Raw genomic sequence first — 13343 nt, forward strand, 5'->3', positions numbered from 1 at the left:
GCTTGGCCCTTCAATGTTCTGTAACGGAGGCACTGCTCCCCACCCCAGCCAGGCGCCTGAGTTATTTTATCAGCAGTCACCATGAACCAGCCCTGTTTTGCAGAAGAGCTAAATAAAACCAAGGCTCAAGCTAGGTACTGGTGCATCATGCCTGCTATCCTTGCTACTCAGGAGGCTGAGAAGTGAGTTTCAAAGCTATATGAGAGTCTGTAAGGGGCCACAGAGTGGCACAGGGTAGGCCAGTCTTTTCAGGACACCTGCAGCTTATATACATTATACATCCTGTTCTCACAGTAACCCTGGCAAGCAAGGCAGGACTATGCCCTGCCCTATTTTTATTTGTTTCTTTGGGGGGTTATTTTTCCCCCCAGTATTGGGGCTTGAACTCAGGGCCTGTGCACTGTCCCTAAGCTTCTCTGTGCTCAAGGCTAGCACTCTACCACTTGAGCCACAGCGCCACTCCTGGCTTTTTCTATATATGTGGTGCTGAGGAATGGAACCCAGGGCTTCATGCATGCTAGGCAAACACTCTACCACTAGGCCATATTCCCATCCCTCTGCCCCACTTAACAGATGAAGAAATCGAGGCTAAGAGGGATTGTAAAGTTTGCCAACAGGTCAGCAGAAAGTAAGGCAGCCTCATCTCCCTGTTTGAGTGAGACCCACCCACAGACACTCAAGGCGTAACATGCTGCCCTGCTATAATCTTGCTGCTGGCCAGACTGACTTCCCTCTACCTCTTTTTTTTTTTTTTTTGGCCGTCCTGTGGCTTGGACTCAGGGCCTGAGCACTGTCCCTGGCTTCTTTTTTTTGCTCAAGGCTAGCACTCTGCCACTTGAGCCACAGCACCACTTCTGGCCGTTTTCTGTATATGTGGTGCTGGGGAATGGAACCCAGGGCCTCATGTATACGAGGCAGGCACTCTTGCCACTAGGCCATATCCCCAGCCCCTTCCCTCTACCTCTTGAGCCTCAGTTTCCTCATTTTCTGAGGGGGGCTTGTAAGGAGAAAGTACAAGGAAGGCCCTTGTGTTTTCTTCTACTTGATCCTTAACCCAGGGCAGCCTAGAAAAGCCCAGCGGGAGACAATGACTGTAATGTCAATCCTTGGCCAGCAGGGGTCAGAAGATCAGCACAAGAGCGCAATTCCCATGACCAGGGCTGGGCTGGGCATCCAGACAGATGGGCACTTCCCCACCTGCTCAGTGCTGGGCTGTACAGCAAGTCAGTCTCTGTCGCTCCTCTCCTCTCTTCTCTCCTCCCTCCTAGCTCCTCTCCTATTCTGTCTCTCTCTTTCCTCATTAGCAGGCTCTCTCAGTGAGTAGAAAGGTATGGGGATCCAGGCACAGAGTAACTTACTCTGAATGAAAATCTGTGAGAAGAGAGGGTAGACTACAGAGTTCTAGCAGAAGTCTGAGCTTGTCACTTCATCTGCAAAAGTCACCTTTGCACAAATCATTATTGTTCCTGGCTGTGCCCTGGTCCCTAGCTCAGTGCCTGGGTGTAGCTGGTGCTCAGTAAATATTGGTTCGATAAACCAATGAGTCATTTCAGGGGTTCCTAGACCCAGAAGGAAGGACAAGGAAAGTTATTAAGCCATTGCTAAGCGCTCAACTCTGTGCTGGGCACTTTCCCAGGTGCCCTTGCACACCAGTACTCATTACACAGGTTTCCCAGAGAAGTAGGAGCTTCCTATACTGCCACACAGGCAGGTCCCAAGGTCAAATAATCATGACAGGAAGTGGCACCTAAAGACTGCTTATCACCACTGTGCAACACCCCCCCCCCCAACCTGACCACCCCTCGCCTGATCTTTTTTTTTTTTTTTAACCAATCCTGGGGCTTGAACTCAGGGCCTGAGCACTCACTGTCCCTGGCTTCCTTTTGTTCAAGGCTAGCCTCTGCCACTTGAACCACAGCACCACTTCCAGCCTTTTCTATTTATGTAGTACTGAGGAATCGAACCCAGGGCTTCGTGCGGACTAGGCAAGCCCTTGACGGCTGAGCCTCATTCCCAGCCCCTCTCTGGTCTTTTACCCCTACCTGTTGGCCAGTTGAATTCCACTCAGCGTCGTGGAGCCATCACGACTCACAAACAGCCGGAGGTTGCTGTCTGTGGGGACAGAAGTGGGGGAGGGGAAGCTGAGTGGGCTGAGCAGACAGCATGGCCCCCCAGGAGGCTCACTCAGGGCAGGCAGCATGGCCCCCCCCAGGAGGCTCGGGGCAGGCAGCTCACCCTCAGAGTTACTGCCATCTGTAAAGTCCTGGCTCTGCATGATCTTCTCCACAATGTCATCGGCGTCAATCCGAGTGTCGTCCACCCAGGTCGGGTGGCTCTCCACGGAGTCCTTCTTCCGCCTGGGGTCAGAGGGGGGCAGAGTCATGCCAGCCAGGGCGGCCAACGGGCACAGCCACAAGATGCAAGAAGCAATCCGTGCACCTAAAGCACTTGGAGTGTGCTCCGTGCATCCCATGCTTCATTCTGCTTAACCTCCCCACCTCCCTCGGTGTAGGGGCTCGCTGTTCACGGGGTCTGATAGATAAGGACATGGGGCACAGAGAGGTGAGGTGACCTGCTCAAAGCCACACCGCATGTATGCAGTGCATCCGAGGCTCAACCTCCGGAGCTGCTGAGCCCACAGATTAAAGCTCTGGCTGATGCACACACAATACCATAAAACATGATGCCTGAGTGACATCACCAGCCCAGGGCTTCATCCTTTATGCCCAGATAAGACCCGTCCACCATCTGATGCCCTGAAGTCTCACAGGCTTTCTTGCTCAAACTGGCTTTGAACTGCACTCCCTGGGCCCCAGGAGAAGCAGCAGAGGGGACCAGTGGCCCTCACCGAAATGAGCGGTCTGACAGATGCAGGGGCCGGGGTGGTCTTGGGGGTTTCTCAGGGGGGCGGTGCTCCCGTTCGCTGCCCTCCGGGACCTCCACAGCCATGCTGAGGCCACCAGAGGCACTGCTGCTAGTGGACGTGTTTCGGCGGTGCGTCAAGTCGGACAGGCTGGAGGAGCGTGAGTGCTCAGTGCTGTAGCCTGGGGGTGCAGAGCATGGGGAGGGGCGTTACGAGGGGTCCAGGGTCATGGACGGTGATGGAAGCCGAAGGCGCAGGGGCAAGCCACTCACCAGAGATCTTGGACTGCTGGCTGGCATAGCTGGAGTTGCGCGAGTGGCCAGAGTGGAATACCTCCTCAGGGCTGGACAGGCCCTGGTCTGGTTCTTCCGGCAGCCCTGGAGGAAACAGGGAGCAAGGTTAGGCAGAGTTTCGCCTCACCCTCAGCCCTTCTCTCACTGAGCCTCCCCCCAGGGGCACGGGACAGATAGATACTAAGACTGAGATCCAGAGGAGCAAGCAGCCACCCATCCTGAGCCACGAGCCACAGCTCACTGTCACCATAGCGCCAATCACCCAAGTCCCACATTCCATACCTATCTGCTGCGGGGCCTGCCAGCACGGGGAGCCTGCCACAGGCCAGTGAGGAGAGCCCCACAGCACGGCCCCACAGCCCTGGTCAGGGGTGCTGAGTAGGGATGGCACGCGTGGCGGCCTGACCCAGTGACTGAGATTCTCAGGGCATGGAGGATGGAAGGAGTCAGCGGAAGTATCAGAGACAGGGCCTTCCAGACAGAGGAAAAAGCATCGGCAAGGGCCTGAGGCTGGAGTGAACTTGGATCTTTGGAGTGCACAGGATAGAGGAAGGGATTAGGCCAAGGCCCAAAGGGACACAGGTCAATAACCCTATCCTAGGCTGCTCCAAAGCAAACTTTCTTGCCTGGGCTGGCTTCGAACCTAAATTCCAAAGTCTCAGCCCTCAAATAGCTAGGATTACAGGCATGAGCCACGGGGGCCCAGGGAAAACAAACTTCCTTGGTATTCCCCTGCTCCAGGCCTCACCTGGCTGGTTCTGCAGGAAAGCTGGGCTAGGGAAAAGCTGAGTCCTGGAGGCCTGATGGCCCCACACTGTAAGCAGACCGCAGGGACCAAACTACCCAGAGAGGCCTGGGCCCCCTTCTAATTACTCAGCACAAACCGAGGCACATGTGCCGTCTTGTTTGTTCCCTAATCACCTTGGGGACGATCCACCTTCCAACTGTGAGCTCACGCCATGAAGGGCATGCAGGGCCAAAGCTCATCCCTCTGGGGGCTCTGCTTGACCGGAGTTGGGGGCTAGCAAATACCTTGGAGCGGGTCAGAGCCCTCCCTTCCTGACAGCCACAGTCTCCTCTCATTTTCACATCAGTAATACCAAGAACACAATGCACGAGGCAGGCGCGTACATCTGCTCAGTTGAGTTAAGCCCTAAAGCAAGCTGGGTTGCAGTTACTGTCACCAATCTCTCTCTCTCTCTTTTCTTTTTTGGCCAGTCCTGGGCCTTGGACTCAGGGCCTGAGCACTGTCCCTGGCTTCTTTTTGCTCAAGGCTAGCACTCTGCCACTTGAGCCACAGCACCACTTCTGGCCATTTTCTCTATATGTGGTGCTGGGGAATCGAACCCTGGACTTCATGTATACGAGGCAAGCACTCTTGCCACTAGGCCATATTCCCAGCCCACCAATCTCTTTTTTTTTTTTTTTTTTGGCCAGTCGTGGGCCTTGGACTCAGGGCCTGAGCACTGTCCCTGGCTTCTTCCCGCTCAAGGCTAGCACTCTGCCACTTGAGCCACAGCGCCGCTTCTGGCCGTTTTCTGTATATGTGGTGCTGGGGAATCGAACCTAGGGCCTCGTGTATCCGAGGCAGGCACTCTTGCCACTAGGCCATATCCCCAGCCCACCAATCTCATTTTTTAAGAGAGGCTGGAGACGGCATGATGGCCAGCCAGGGTCCGATGGAGGGAGGACCCTCTGCCTGGCACCAACCCCTCACACCCTAGACGGCAGTTCACATGCCATCACCTCAGGAAAGCCTTCCCCAGCCCCAGTTGGATCCCACCTTCCAGGCCTCTCTCCCCCCCAGCCCTGTCTGCAGGTGGAGGTGCTAGGGCCTGCTTGGCCTATTAGGCTGCAGGGCCAAAAGGACGGGGAGACTGCTCCAGTCCCTTGCCAGGAGCTGCTGCAGCCTCGGCCCAGCACCTCGGCCAGCACGCTGGGTGCTCAGCCCAGGTGGGCCAAGGGCAGTGTGAGCAGTCCTAAGTACTTCCTCTGCCCTCCTCTTCGTTACCATCTCCCTTGGCTGGCAAAGAACTGGGGCCACTGGCAGAAGAGGGGCAGGGGCGTAGGGCCAATACCTGAGCCTAAGATGGTGGGCCGGGCCTTGGGGGGCCGGGACCCTGTCAGGGAGTTGGTGCTGCCACTACCACCACTGCTGGTCCCGCCACCTTTGCATGTCAGCTGCAGGGAGGAGTCCTGGCCCGAGATGGAGATGGACTTCGCAGTGGATGGTGGCCTTGGGAGAACAAATAGGGGTGACTTGGGTGCGCCATCTCACATGAAGACAGGGGAACCCCAGAGCCTGGAGGAAGGAAGACTCTTGCCCTTCCCCCTACCTCCCACTCATCAAATGCCCAGGATGAAGCCCCCCCGCCATACACACTGGGGCCTGGCCAATACTCACGTCTTAAAACAGGGGTCTCCAGAGAGCAGGAACATACCAATGGTGACCTACAGGTAAAGGGGAGAGATCAGCCCCAGCCACTAGCACTACACCCAGGCACGGCGGCCCAGCAGCCTCCTGGCTCTGCCTCCGAAGGGACGGACGGGACTCCAGTTCTGGCTCTGCTCCTCCCTGAATTGACCACACGGAGCCCATTTCCTACACGGAAGATAGAATGGGTGCTCTGGCCTGCCTGGGAGCGAGGGGAGACCCAGCGAGCTGAGGCTCACTCAGCTGGTTTCAAATCACAATCAGACGGTGAGCTCCTCGGGGTGGGGGCCACTCGGCCCCACTCAGAGCAAGACCAAGCTGTGTGAGGGGCAAGGACTCAAGAGGGGTGGGGAAGGTAGAAGGCTCAGAGCATCCCCCATGGGGATGGGGGTACTTGAAGGGTCCACCATGGCAGGCAGAAGGGGGAGTAGGGTCACAGTGCTCCCACAGTGGAAATAGGGGGCACTCAGGGTCCTCCATGATGTTTTACCAGTAGGGGCTGGTAAAGGAATAAATGAAGTGAAAACATGAAACCAATCAGGAATGTAGCACACAGCAGTGGAGCTATGGCTCAAGTGGTAGAGCACACTCGGGCAGAGACTCTGGTAATGGCCTAAACGTGGCTAGGTGTGGGTCCCCAAATCCAGGCTGCGATCAAGTGACAGGCAGAGGGTGGCAGGCTGGGAAAGAGGTGCTCAGATCCCATGCTTTTTGTACATCATTTTACTTGGCTATGATTATAGCTTACAAAGTAGGTGTAGACTAGCAAACCAAGACTCCACGAGGATCAGTGACTGCCTAAGATCATTCCCACAAGTGTGGGGAGCTGGCCTCGAACCTAAGGTCATTTGGCCTCCAGATTCCTTTGACTGTTCCAGCTGAAGGTGCACAAGACCACCACGGGGAAGATGAAAGGCCCAGCTTCTATCAGTTGAACCTCCCTTTTTTTTTCCTTTTTCAAGTTAGTTTCACTAGGTAGCCTAGGCTAGCTGGGAACTCAAGGTCCTCTTGCCTAGCTTCCCAAGTGCTGTGATTACAGGTATACACTACCACACCCAATAGCCTAGATCTATTCTGATGCCTCCATGGTATCTGTATACCACCTGTATCCAGCTCTGCCAGCCATACCACTGGAACTCTAGAGGTGGCGTTACACCTGTTTTCTCAGTCAGGTAGAAGGGTGTGGGAGGAAGAGAAGAATGTTAGCAGCAGATATGGAGATACCTCTGTTCCCAAAAGGCCGAAGAGGCAGTTTGCTTCGGAGGTGCTCACCCTGCCTGGCTCTGGAAAGGTACGCACAAGTCTAGGGCATCAGCTCTTTGGTTCTTGGATAGCCACAGAACCAGGTTGCCTCAGGTCACGTGGACATAGGTTAGGGTTATGAGTTGACTTGGTGGAGTCAAAAGATGGGATCAGGGCTGGGAATATGGCCTAGTGACAAGAGGGCTTGCCTCATATACATGAAACCCTGGGTTCGATTCCCCAGCACCACATATATAGAAAATGGCCAGAAGTGGCGCTGTGGCTCAAGTGCTAGCCTTGAGCAAAGAGAAGCCAGGGACAGTACTCAGTTCTGAGTACTGAGTTCAAGGCCCAGGACTGGCAAAAAAAAAAAAAAAAAAAAAAAAGGGATCAAATGTCAGATGTGCTGTGCCCTGGAAAAATGATGGAACTTCAGTGTCTCTACTCCCTTCTAATGCAAACCTGAGACTGGCAGACCCAAGACCTTGAGGCTGCTGTTGGGGTCATGAGGTGGGAAACAGAAAGCCCTCGGCACCCCCAAACCTGGATGGCGCTTGAGTACCTGTCCATGTGAAAACCTGTACTTTATTGTTCAGCAGTACTAGGGATTTAACTTAGGGCCTTAAGCTTGCTAGACAGGTACTCTGCTGTAAGCCATACCTCTAGCCCTTGTCTGAGCTATTTTAAAAATAGGATCTTACTTCCTTCCCCAGGCCATACCCCTGAGCCATAATCCTCCTATTTTAGGTTTTCCTTAGTTGCTGGGATGACGGGTGTGTGGGAGACACATGCCATCGCATCCGGCTTCCCTCCTCTGAGATGTGGTGGTCTCAGGGACTTTGCTGCCCATCCTGGCCATCCTCCCATTCTCAGCCTCCCAAGTAGCCAGAGTTATAAATGTGAGCCACTGGCTGAGAACCTGGGTTTTAACAACCTTCCGGGTGATTCTGATGAGAAGCTAGGTTTGTCCCCTCCCTCAGCTGGGGTGGGAGAGGCAGCAGGGTCCCTGGTACCTTGAGGATGGAGTTGTCCTGACGGGTATTCTTTGTGTCATAGCCCTCCAACAGGCAGCAACGCACGGTGGAGCCTGAGCCAGCAAACTCGGCCAGGTTCAAGTCGGCAAATCCCAGCTAGGAGAGAAAGAGGAGCGGTGTGGGATGCTGCAGGCAGTGTGGGTGTGGTACAGAGATGCACCACAAGGGTTAACTTGGCAGGGTGGGGGAGGGGAGGGCAGACACGATAGGCCCACCCCCCAGCCCTGACTGACTGTTGCATAATCGGGGCCCAAGGACAGAGTCCCTGGGTCAGAGGCTCCAATGTGGCAAAGCAAGACGCTCACATCCCTGAGTCACACAAAGCGCCTTTTGTACAGAGTCCCAATGTGCACCGGGGCCAGCATGCTGGAGATGAAAGGACATTGTTGTCTGTGACACAGACACATTGTTCCCTGGGAAACAAGGCAGTGCTGTCGGGAGCTGCCAGGAGAGCAGGCAGAAGACAGGCAAGACCCATGGGAACTCAGTGGTGGGCTAGGGGGGACGCCACACCCCCACAAGGGGCCCAGGAAAGGACCCGGTGAGAGTGGACCTTCCCTGGCAGATCACAAGGCGAGGGACTGATGAATAAATTCCAGGGTCTGGACTGGCCCTCGGGGACTGGGGTTGCTCCTCTGATGTTGAGTCCAGGTCATAAGTGAGGGACAAGGAAGGAAGTGACAAGAACATGAGAAGACCAAGAGCCAGATGGAGCCAATTGGCCTAACCAAAGGGAAGACAGAGGTTGAAGAGAGGAGATGCCAGGCTTGGGGACTTCAAGGACAAGCAAACAAATCAGGGACATGCATACAAGTCTCTAACTGGTGTTTAGAGATACAGGCTCCAGAAGGAAGGAACTGGATTGGGATCCCAGACCCACTGACTCACAGAGGGACCCCACTTTCCAGATGAGTATACGAAGTTCAGGAAGGGGGAAGTAATCCGACCAGCAACACACAGAGTCAGGACCAAAATCAGGCCTGATCGGTGCCAGGTCCTACCAGAGACAGCAGGCATGGGGCCCCAGCACATGCCGAGTGCCCCTCACGTCTGCCGAGATGCTCCTGGCTATACGCTGGTTAAGTTTTCTTGGCTGTGCAGAGGTTCCCTCCCTCACGAATAAACAGGAGAAGAAACTCTCACCCTCCACAGCTGGCCTGAAGAAGCAGAGGACATGGGGACCGGGGCAGCGTATACAGAAGCCCATGGTGTTCCAAAGTTCTGGCAAGGGAGAGGCTGCCCAGCCCCTCCCCCTCAGGTCTTCCCATGGGTGAAAGATGGGGAGAAGGCCTGTACCCCCTGCTGCTGAGCTAGCCTCTCTGCCCCTGCTGCTGCCAGGCTAGCCTCCCAAGACTCCTCATAGAGAAGGTGGACTGAGGGTAGCGCCAGCTTCTCCACACCAGGGCATCTACCCCACTTGCCCCACAGATGAAGCTCAGCTGTGAAGTACTGAGCTGCCCACAGGGGCTGTGAAAACCTGGGGACAACACACGTCCAGCAGTAGGAACTGGTTGAGTCAGCTGTCACCAGCCGTGCACTGGGATGCGGCTGCCATCGAACACACAGAGGACTACGGTGACAGCAAAAGATGCCCACAATGTGCTGAGTAAATAAAAAACGAAAGCTGTAGAATCTGTACATCAATTTCTAAAATCACATTGCTTGTGGGCACACAAGTATACACCGAAGGGGCTCCGAATGACATGCATGATTTTACTCACTGCTCTGTACATATGGTAGATTATTTTTTTCTTTAAAAGGTTAGGAGTTGTGGTTATAGATTAGTGATAGAGCACCCTGCTGAGCATGTACAAGACCCTGGGCAAAATCCCTAGCAACACACACACACACCCCACACACTCGAGAAATATCTCTTTTTTGTGTGTGTGCTGATACTATGGTGTATGCTGATACTTAAACTAAGGTGCTGTCCCTTAGCTTTGGAGCTCTACCACTTGAGTTCTACTTCCAGCTTTTTGGTGGTTAGAGATAAGAGTGTCAAGTCTTTCATGCCAGGGCTGGCATCAAACCACAATCCTCGGATCTCAGCCTCCTGAGGTGCGAGGATTACAGGAACGAGCCACCAGTGCCTGGTCAGGAAGATCTTAACCAACCCAAGGAGGAGGTCCTGAGAGAAGCAGAAAAGAAGGGAGGCAGAAATATGGCCTCTCCTTTGTGAGTTCTCATGCTATTTGTATAGCAATAAGCAAATACTGTCTTTATGTTAAGTACAAAGACAATCAATAAGGAAACCCTCTCAAAACAGTACACCTCACATAGGGCTGAGTGTCTTCAGTCTGGGGCAGAAATGGGGCTGGAAGTCCTTCTGGACACTTCGCTAGGTCTGTTTCCTGCCATCCACCCCATCCTATCATCTCTTCACATGGACCCTCTTACCTTGGAATACGCCTTCCCGCCTTTCAGCTCCTGCATGAGAGGGGAAACACAAGCATCAGGAATGACTAGAGAACCCCAGCACCTCATGTGTTTCCCTGGGTACCCCCCTCCCCAATCTAAGCCCCAGGAGAGAACAAGAAAAGGGGCAGAGCAAGTCCCCATATGTTTCTCTTGGAGGGGACACATCTGGGGAAGAGACTAAAACCATCACACGCCATCAGCCCCGTGCTCCTCTTGTCCTAGGAGCCCGGCCTCACCTTGCGCACGGACACACGGAAGATGCAGGGGTCCAGCAGGCCAGTAGCTGGGTTGGCGCTCATCTTGCACACAAAGGTGAACCTCTTCCGCCACCGCACACAGTTCTCCTGAACCTCCTCCCTGCAGAGGCCAAGACGGGCAGGAGAGCATAGGGGTCAGAGACATGGAACTGTCACTTTTTTTCTTTGTGATAGAAAGTGAAATTAACTTGAGGTGGTGGCTCACTCTTGAAATCCCAGCTACTTGGGAAGTGTAGGTAGGAGGAAGTGTAAGTAGGTGAAAGCCTAAGACCAACCAAAAAAATAAGGCAAAATGGGGCTTTGAGGGTATTTTGTTCACATGGCAAAGGCATAAATGGTAGCACCCCTGCCCAGCAAGCATTGGAGGCCCTTAGTTCAAATTCCCCTACTGCCAAAATGAAACGACTATTTCCCCAAGAATGTGCTAGCATATTTGCCATAGAAACACAAAAAGCATTCAATGAAAAAGGAAGAAATGCAGGGCAACCATTAGTGAGGTCCGGCTGGAGCAGCTCCCCTCCGGGCAGTCAGCCCACTGACCAGCTTGCGTCTCCTCCACCTCCTTGACCTGGACTGGCTCCTGCCATTTCACGTGGCCCTAACTCACATCGGTCTGCTCAGGCAGGACTACTCAGATACGAGGTGGAAGCCAGAAAACTTCCCAGATCACCAGCCAGTCAAGGGCTGAGCTAGCTGGGCCTTCAGCTGGGTTCTGCCAGACAGGATTGCATTCTCACCGCCAATATAAACAGCACAGACAACAGGACTCATAGCATCTACCCCTGTGCGATGCCTCCTATGTGCCCACACCGTGAAGGAATTGGAATCTGCCAACAGTCCAGCCTTCCTCAGCGAGGAGGCCATCGTGCTCTAGGAATGGTGGGCTCAGCTCACCCAAGCCACACCTAGCTACTTTGGAGCTCAGTGGGATCTGGAAACGACGGCAGCAGCACGTGGCAAGGGAAGCCGAGCTCTGCAGCAATGCAGCAGTCCCTGCCCCCAACCCTGGCAGAACCGGAGCTCAGGAAGGGGCGGCCACGGAAGGGCGGGGGTGGCGTGAGACAGCATCACAGCGCATCCCATCTAACCAGCCAGCCAAGTGGACAACAGCTAAGGATGTGACCTCTCCCCGCCCTACGTGACTGGGGCACAGGTTACCTGCCAGATGGGGGGCCTCAGAGTGAAGGTCATCCACAGCCAGGCATCTCCCGGCCACTGGCCTGTTTCTCTCTCATAGCTGCCCTGGGCCATGGGTCTATGCCACCCCCTGCTACAGATGGCACTGAGGCTTTGACCACATCCCTAGGATCTGACAAAGCAGCCCAAAGGTAGTATGTCCACCTTCAGAGCCGGCGCGCTATCATCTCAGCTGGCTGGCACGGAACCCAGGAAAGCCTGGCAGCTGGAACCCATAGGGCCTGGGGCCAGCAGTGCTCCGCTATGGACTCGGCATCACTCAGGTCTGTTTGGAACCTTGCGCTTGTCAAAAGGTTAATGTGGAGTTACCAAGGGAACTAGCAATTATACTCCTAGGTACACACCCACAGAAAGGAAACTTACATCCACAAAACACTTGTACGTAAACATACACTTTAGTATTATTCCCTGGGAAATCACCTGGGAAATGGAAAGTAACACTTGGTCTACTCATAGGATGGAGAAGAACTACAGCACTTACAATGTCACATGGGCATTGTGACCGTCAACATACTGATGCTAAGGATAAGAAGCCAGAGCACAAGAACCCCACAGCATACGATTGCATTATTAGGGAGTGCCCAGAAAAGGCAAATCTGTAGAGACAGAAAGTAGACTGATGGTGGCCAGGGGCTGGGGAGAGTTGGGGAAATGGGGAGTGACAGCTAATGGATGTGTGGTTTCTTTGTAAGGTGATGAAAATGTTCCGCAAATGACTAGTGACGATGCACAGCCATGAGAATGTTGGAAACCACCACCAGTGGGCTAAGGGTGTAGTTCCAAGGTACAGTGCTTGCCTAGCATGTACAAGGTTGTGGATTCGATCTCCAGAACTTCAAAAACATACAAACTCGAAATCGTGAACTGTATGCTTTTTTTCTCCCCTCAATCAAAGTGTTCTTCCTCTCTGAAAAAAAATACACAGTGTATTGGACACATGAATGCAGAGCAAGAAGCTGTAAGCGATGAGAAGGCCGATGCCGCTATTCAGTCAGGTGGCTAGCATTGGCCCTTATGGCAGTGATGTGGGAGCAAGGCTTGGACTGCAGTAAGGATGTGGCAGTAAGTACGAAGGCCCTGAGGTGAAAAGATGCTTGGTAAACGGGTAAATAGTAAGGAGGCCAGTGAGAGAGAAAGAAGAGAAGAGCGAGCTAGGGGTCAGGTCCTGCTGGGCACCATGATGAGGACTCTGGGGCCTTTTTATACCAGCAGTGGTGCTGCTCTCATGGATGGTGGCTTAGAAGCCAACAGCAGACACCCAGGAGACCAGCAGAAGCACAGAGAAGACAAGCACCTCCCAAGTAGCCACAGGGGATTTGCCAGGGTTAGGAGCTGAAGCAGGGGCTCAGCTCCCAGGTAGACCCCAAGCCCCACCCCACCAGAGTGGGAGCAGCTGTGGAGACCTGAGAGCTGAGGAGGCTGGGGCTAAGGGCCTGTTAAGACACCAGAGGGATTAGGATGGAGCTGGGGGGCGGGGGAATTGTGGGCTTTTCCTCCCCACTCTGAGGGACAGCCTTGGGAACGGCAGCCAGGAAGCTAGAGGCCCATTTGTGGTTCCTGCCGGTCCTGCCAGGGCAAGCCAGTGAAAGCACGTGGAGCCCTCTC

General features: G+C 54.1%; 1 protein-coding gene across 1 annotated transcript in view; it reads right to left on the reverse strand.

Annotated features, from left to right (window-relative positions):
* The window catches only part of Fam102a (family with sequence similarity 102 member A), a 33328-nt gene that overhangs the window by 2585 nt on the left and 17400 nt on the right, over positions 1–13343 (reverse strand). The window contains exons 2-10 of the mRNA XM_048343616.1: positions 10521–10641; positions 10264–10293; positions 7846–7962; positions 5561–5607; positions 5235–5392; positions 3136–3240; positions 2849–3044; positions 2236–2357; positions 2043–2112 (exon numbers count right to left, since the gene is read on the reverse strand). Of these exons, the coding sequence (XP_048199573.1) occupies positions 2043–2112; positions 2236–2357; positions 2849–3044; positions 3136–3240; positions 5235–5392; positions 5561–5607; positions 7846–7962; positions 10264–10293; positions 10521–10641 (966 nt within the window). The remainder of the gene's footprint in view (positions 1–2042; positions 2113–2235; positions 2358–2848; positions 3045–3135; positions 3241–5234; positions 5393–5560; positions 5608–7845; positions 7963–10263; positions 10294–10520; positions 10642–13343) is intronic.

The sequence above is a fragment of the Perognathus longimembris genome, chromosome 1, assembly GCF_023159225.1.
Source record: "Perognathus longimembris pacificus isolate PPM17 chromosome 1, ASM2315922v1, whole genome shotgun sequence".
Classification (NCBI taxonomy): domain Eukaryota; kingdom Metazoa; phylum Chordata; class Mammalia; order Rodentia; family Heteromyidae; genus Perognathus; species Perognathus longimembris.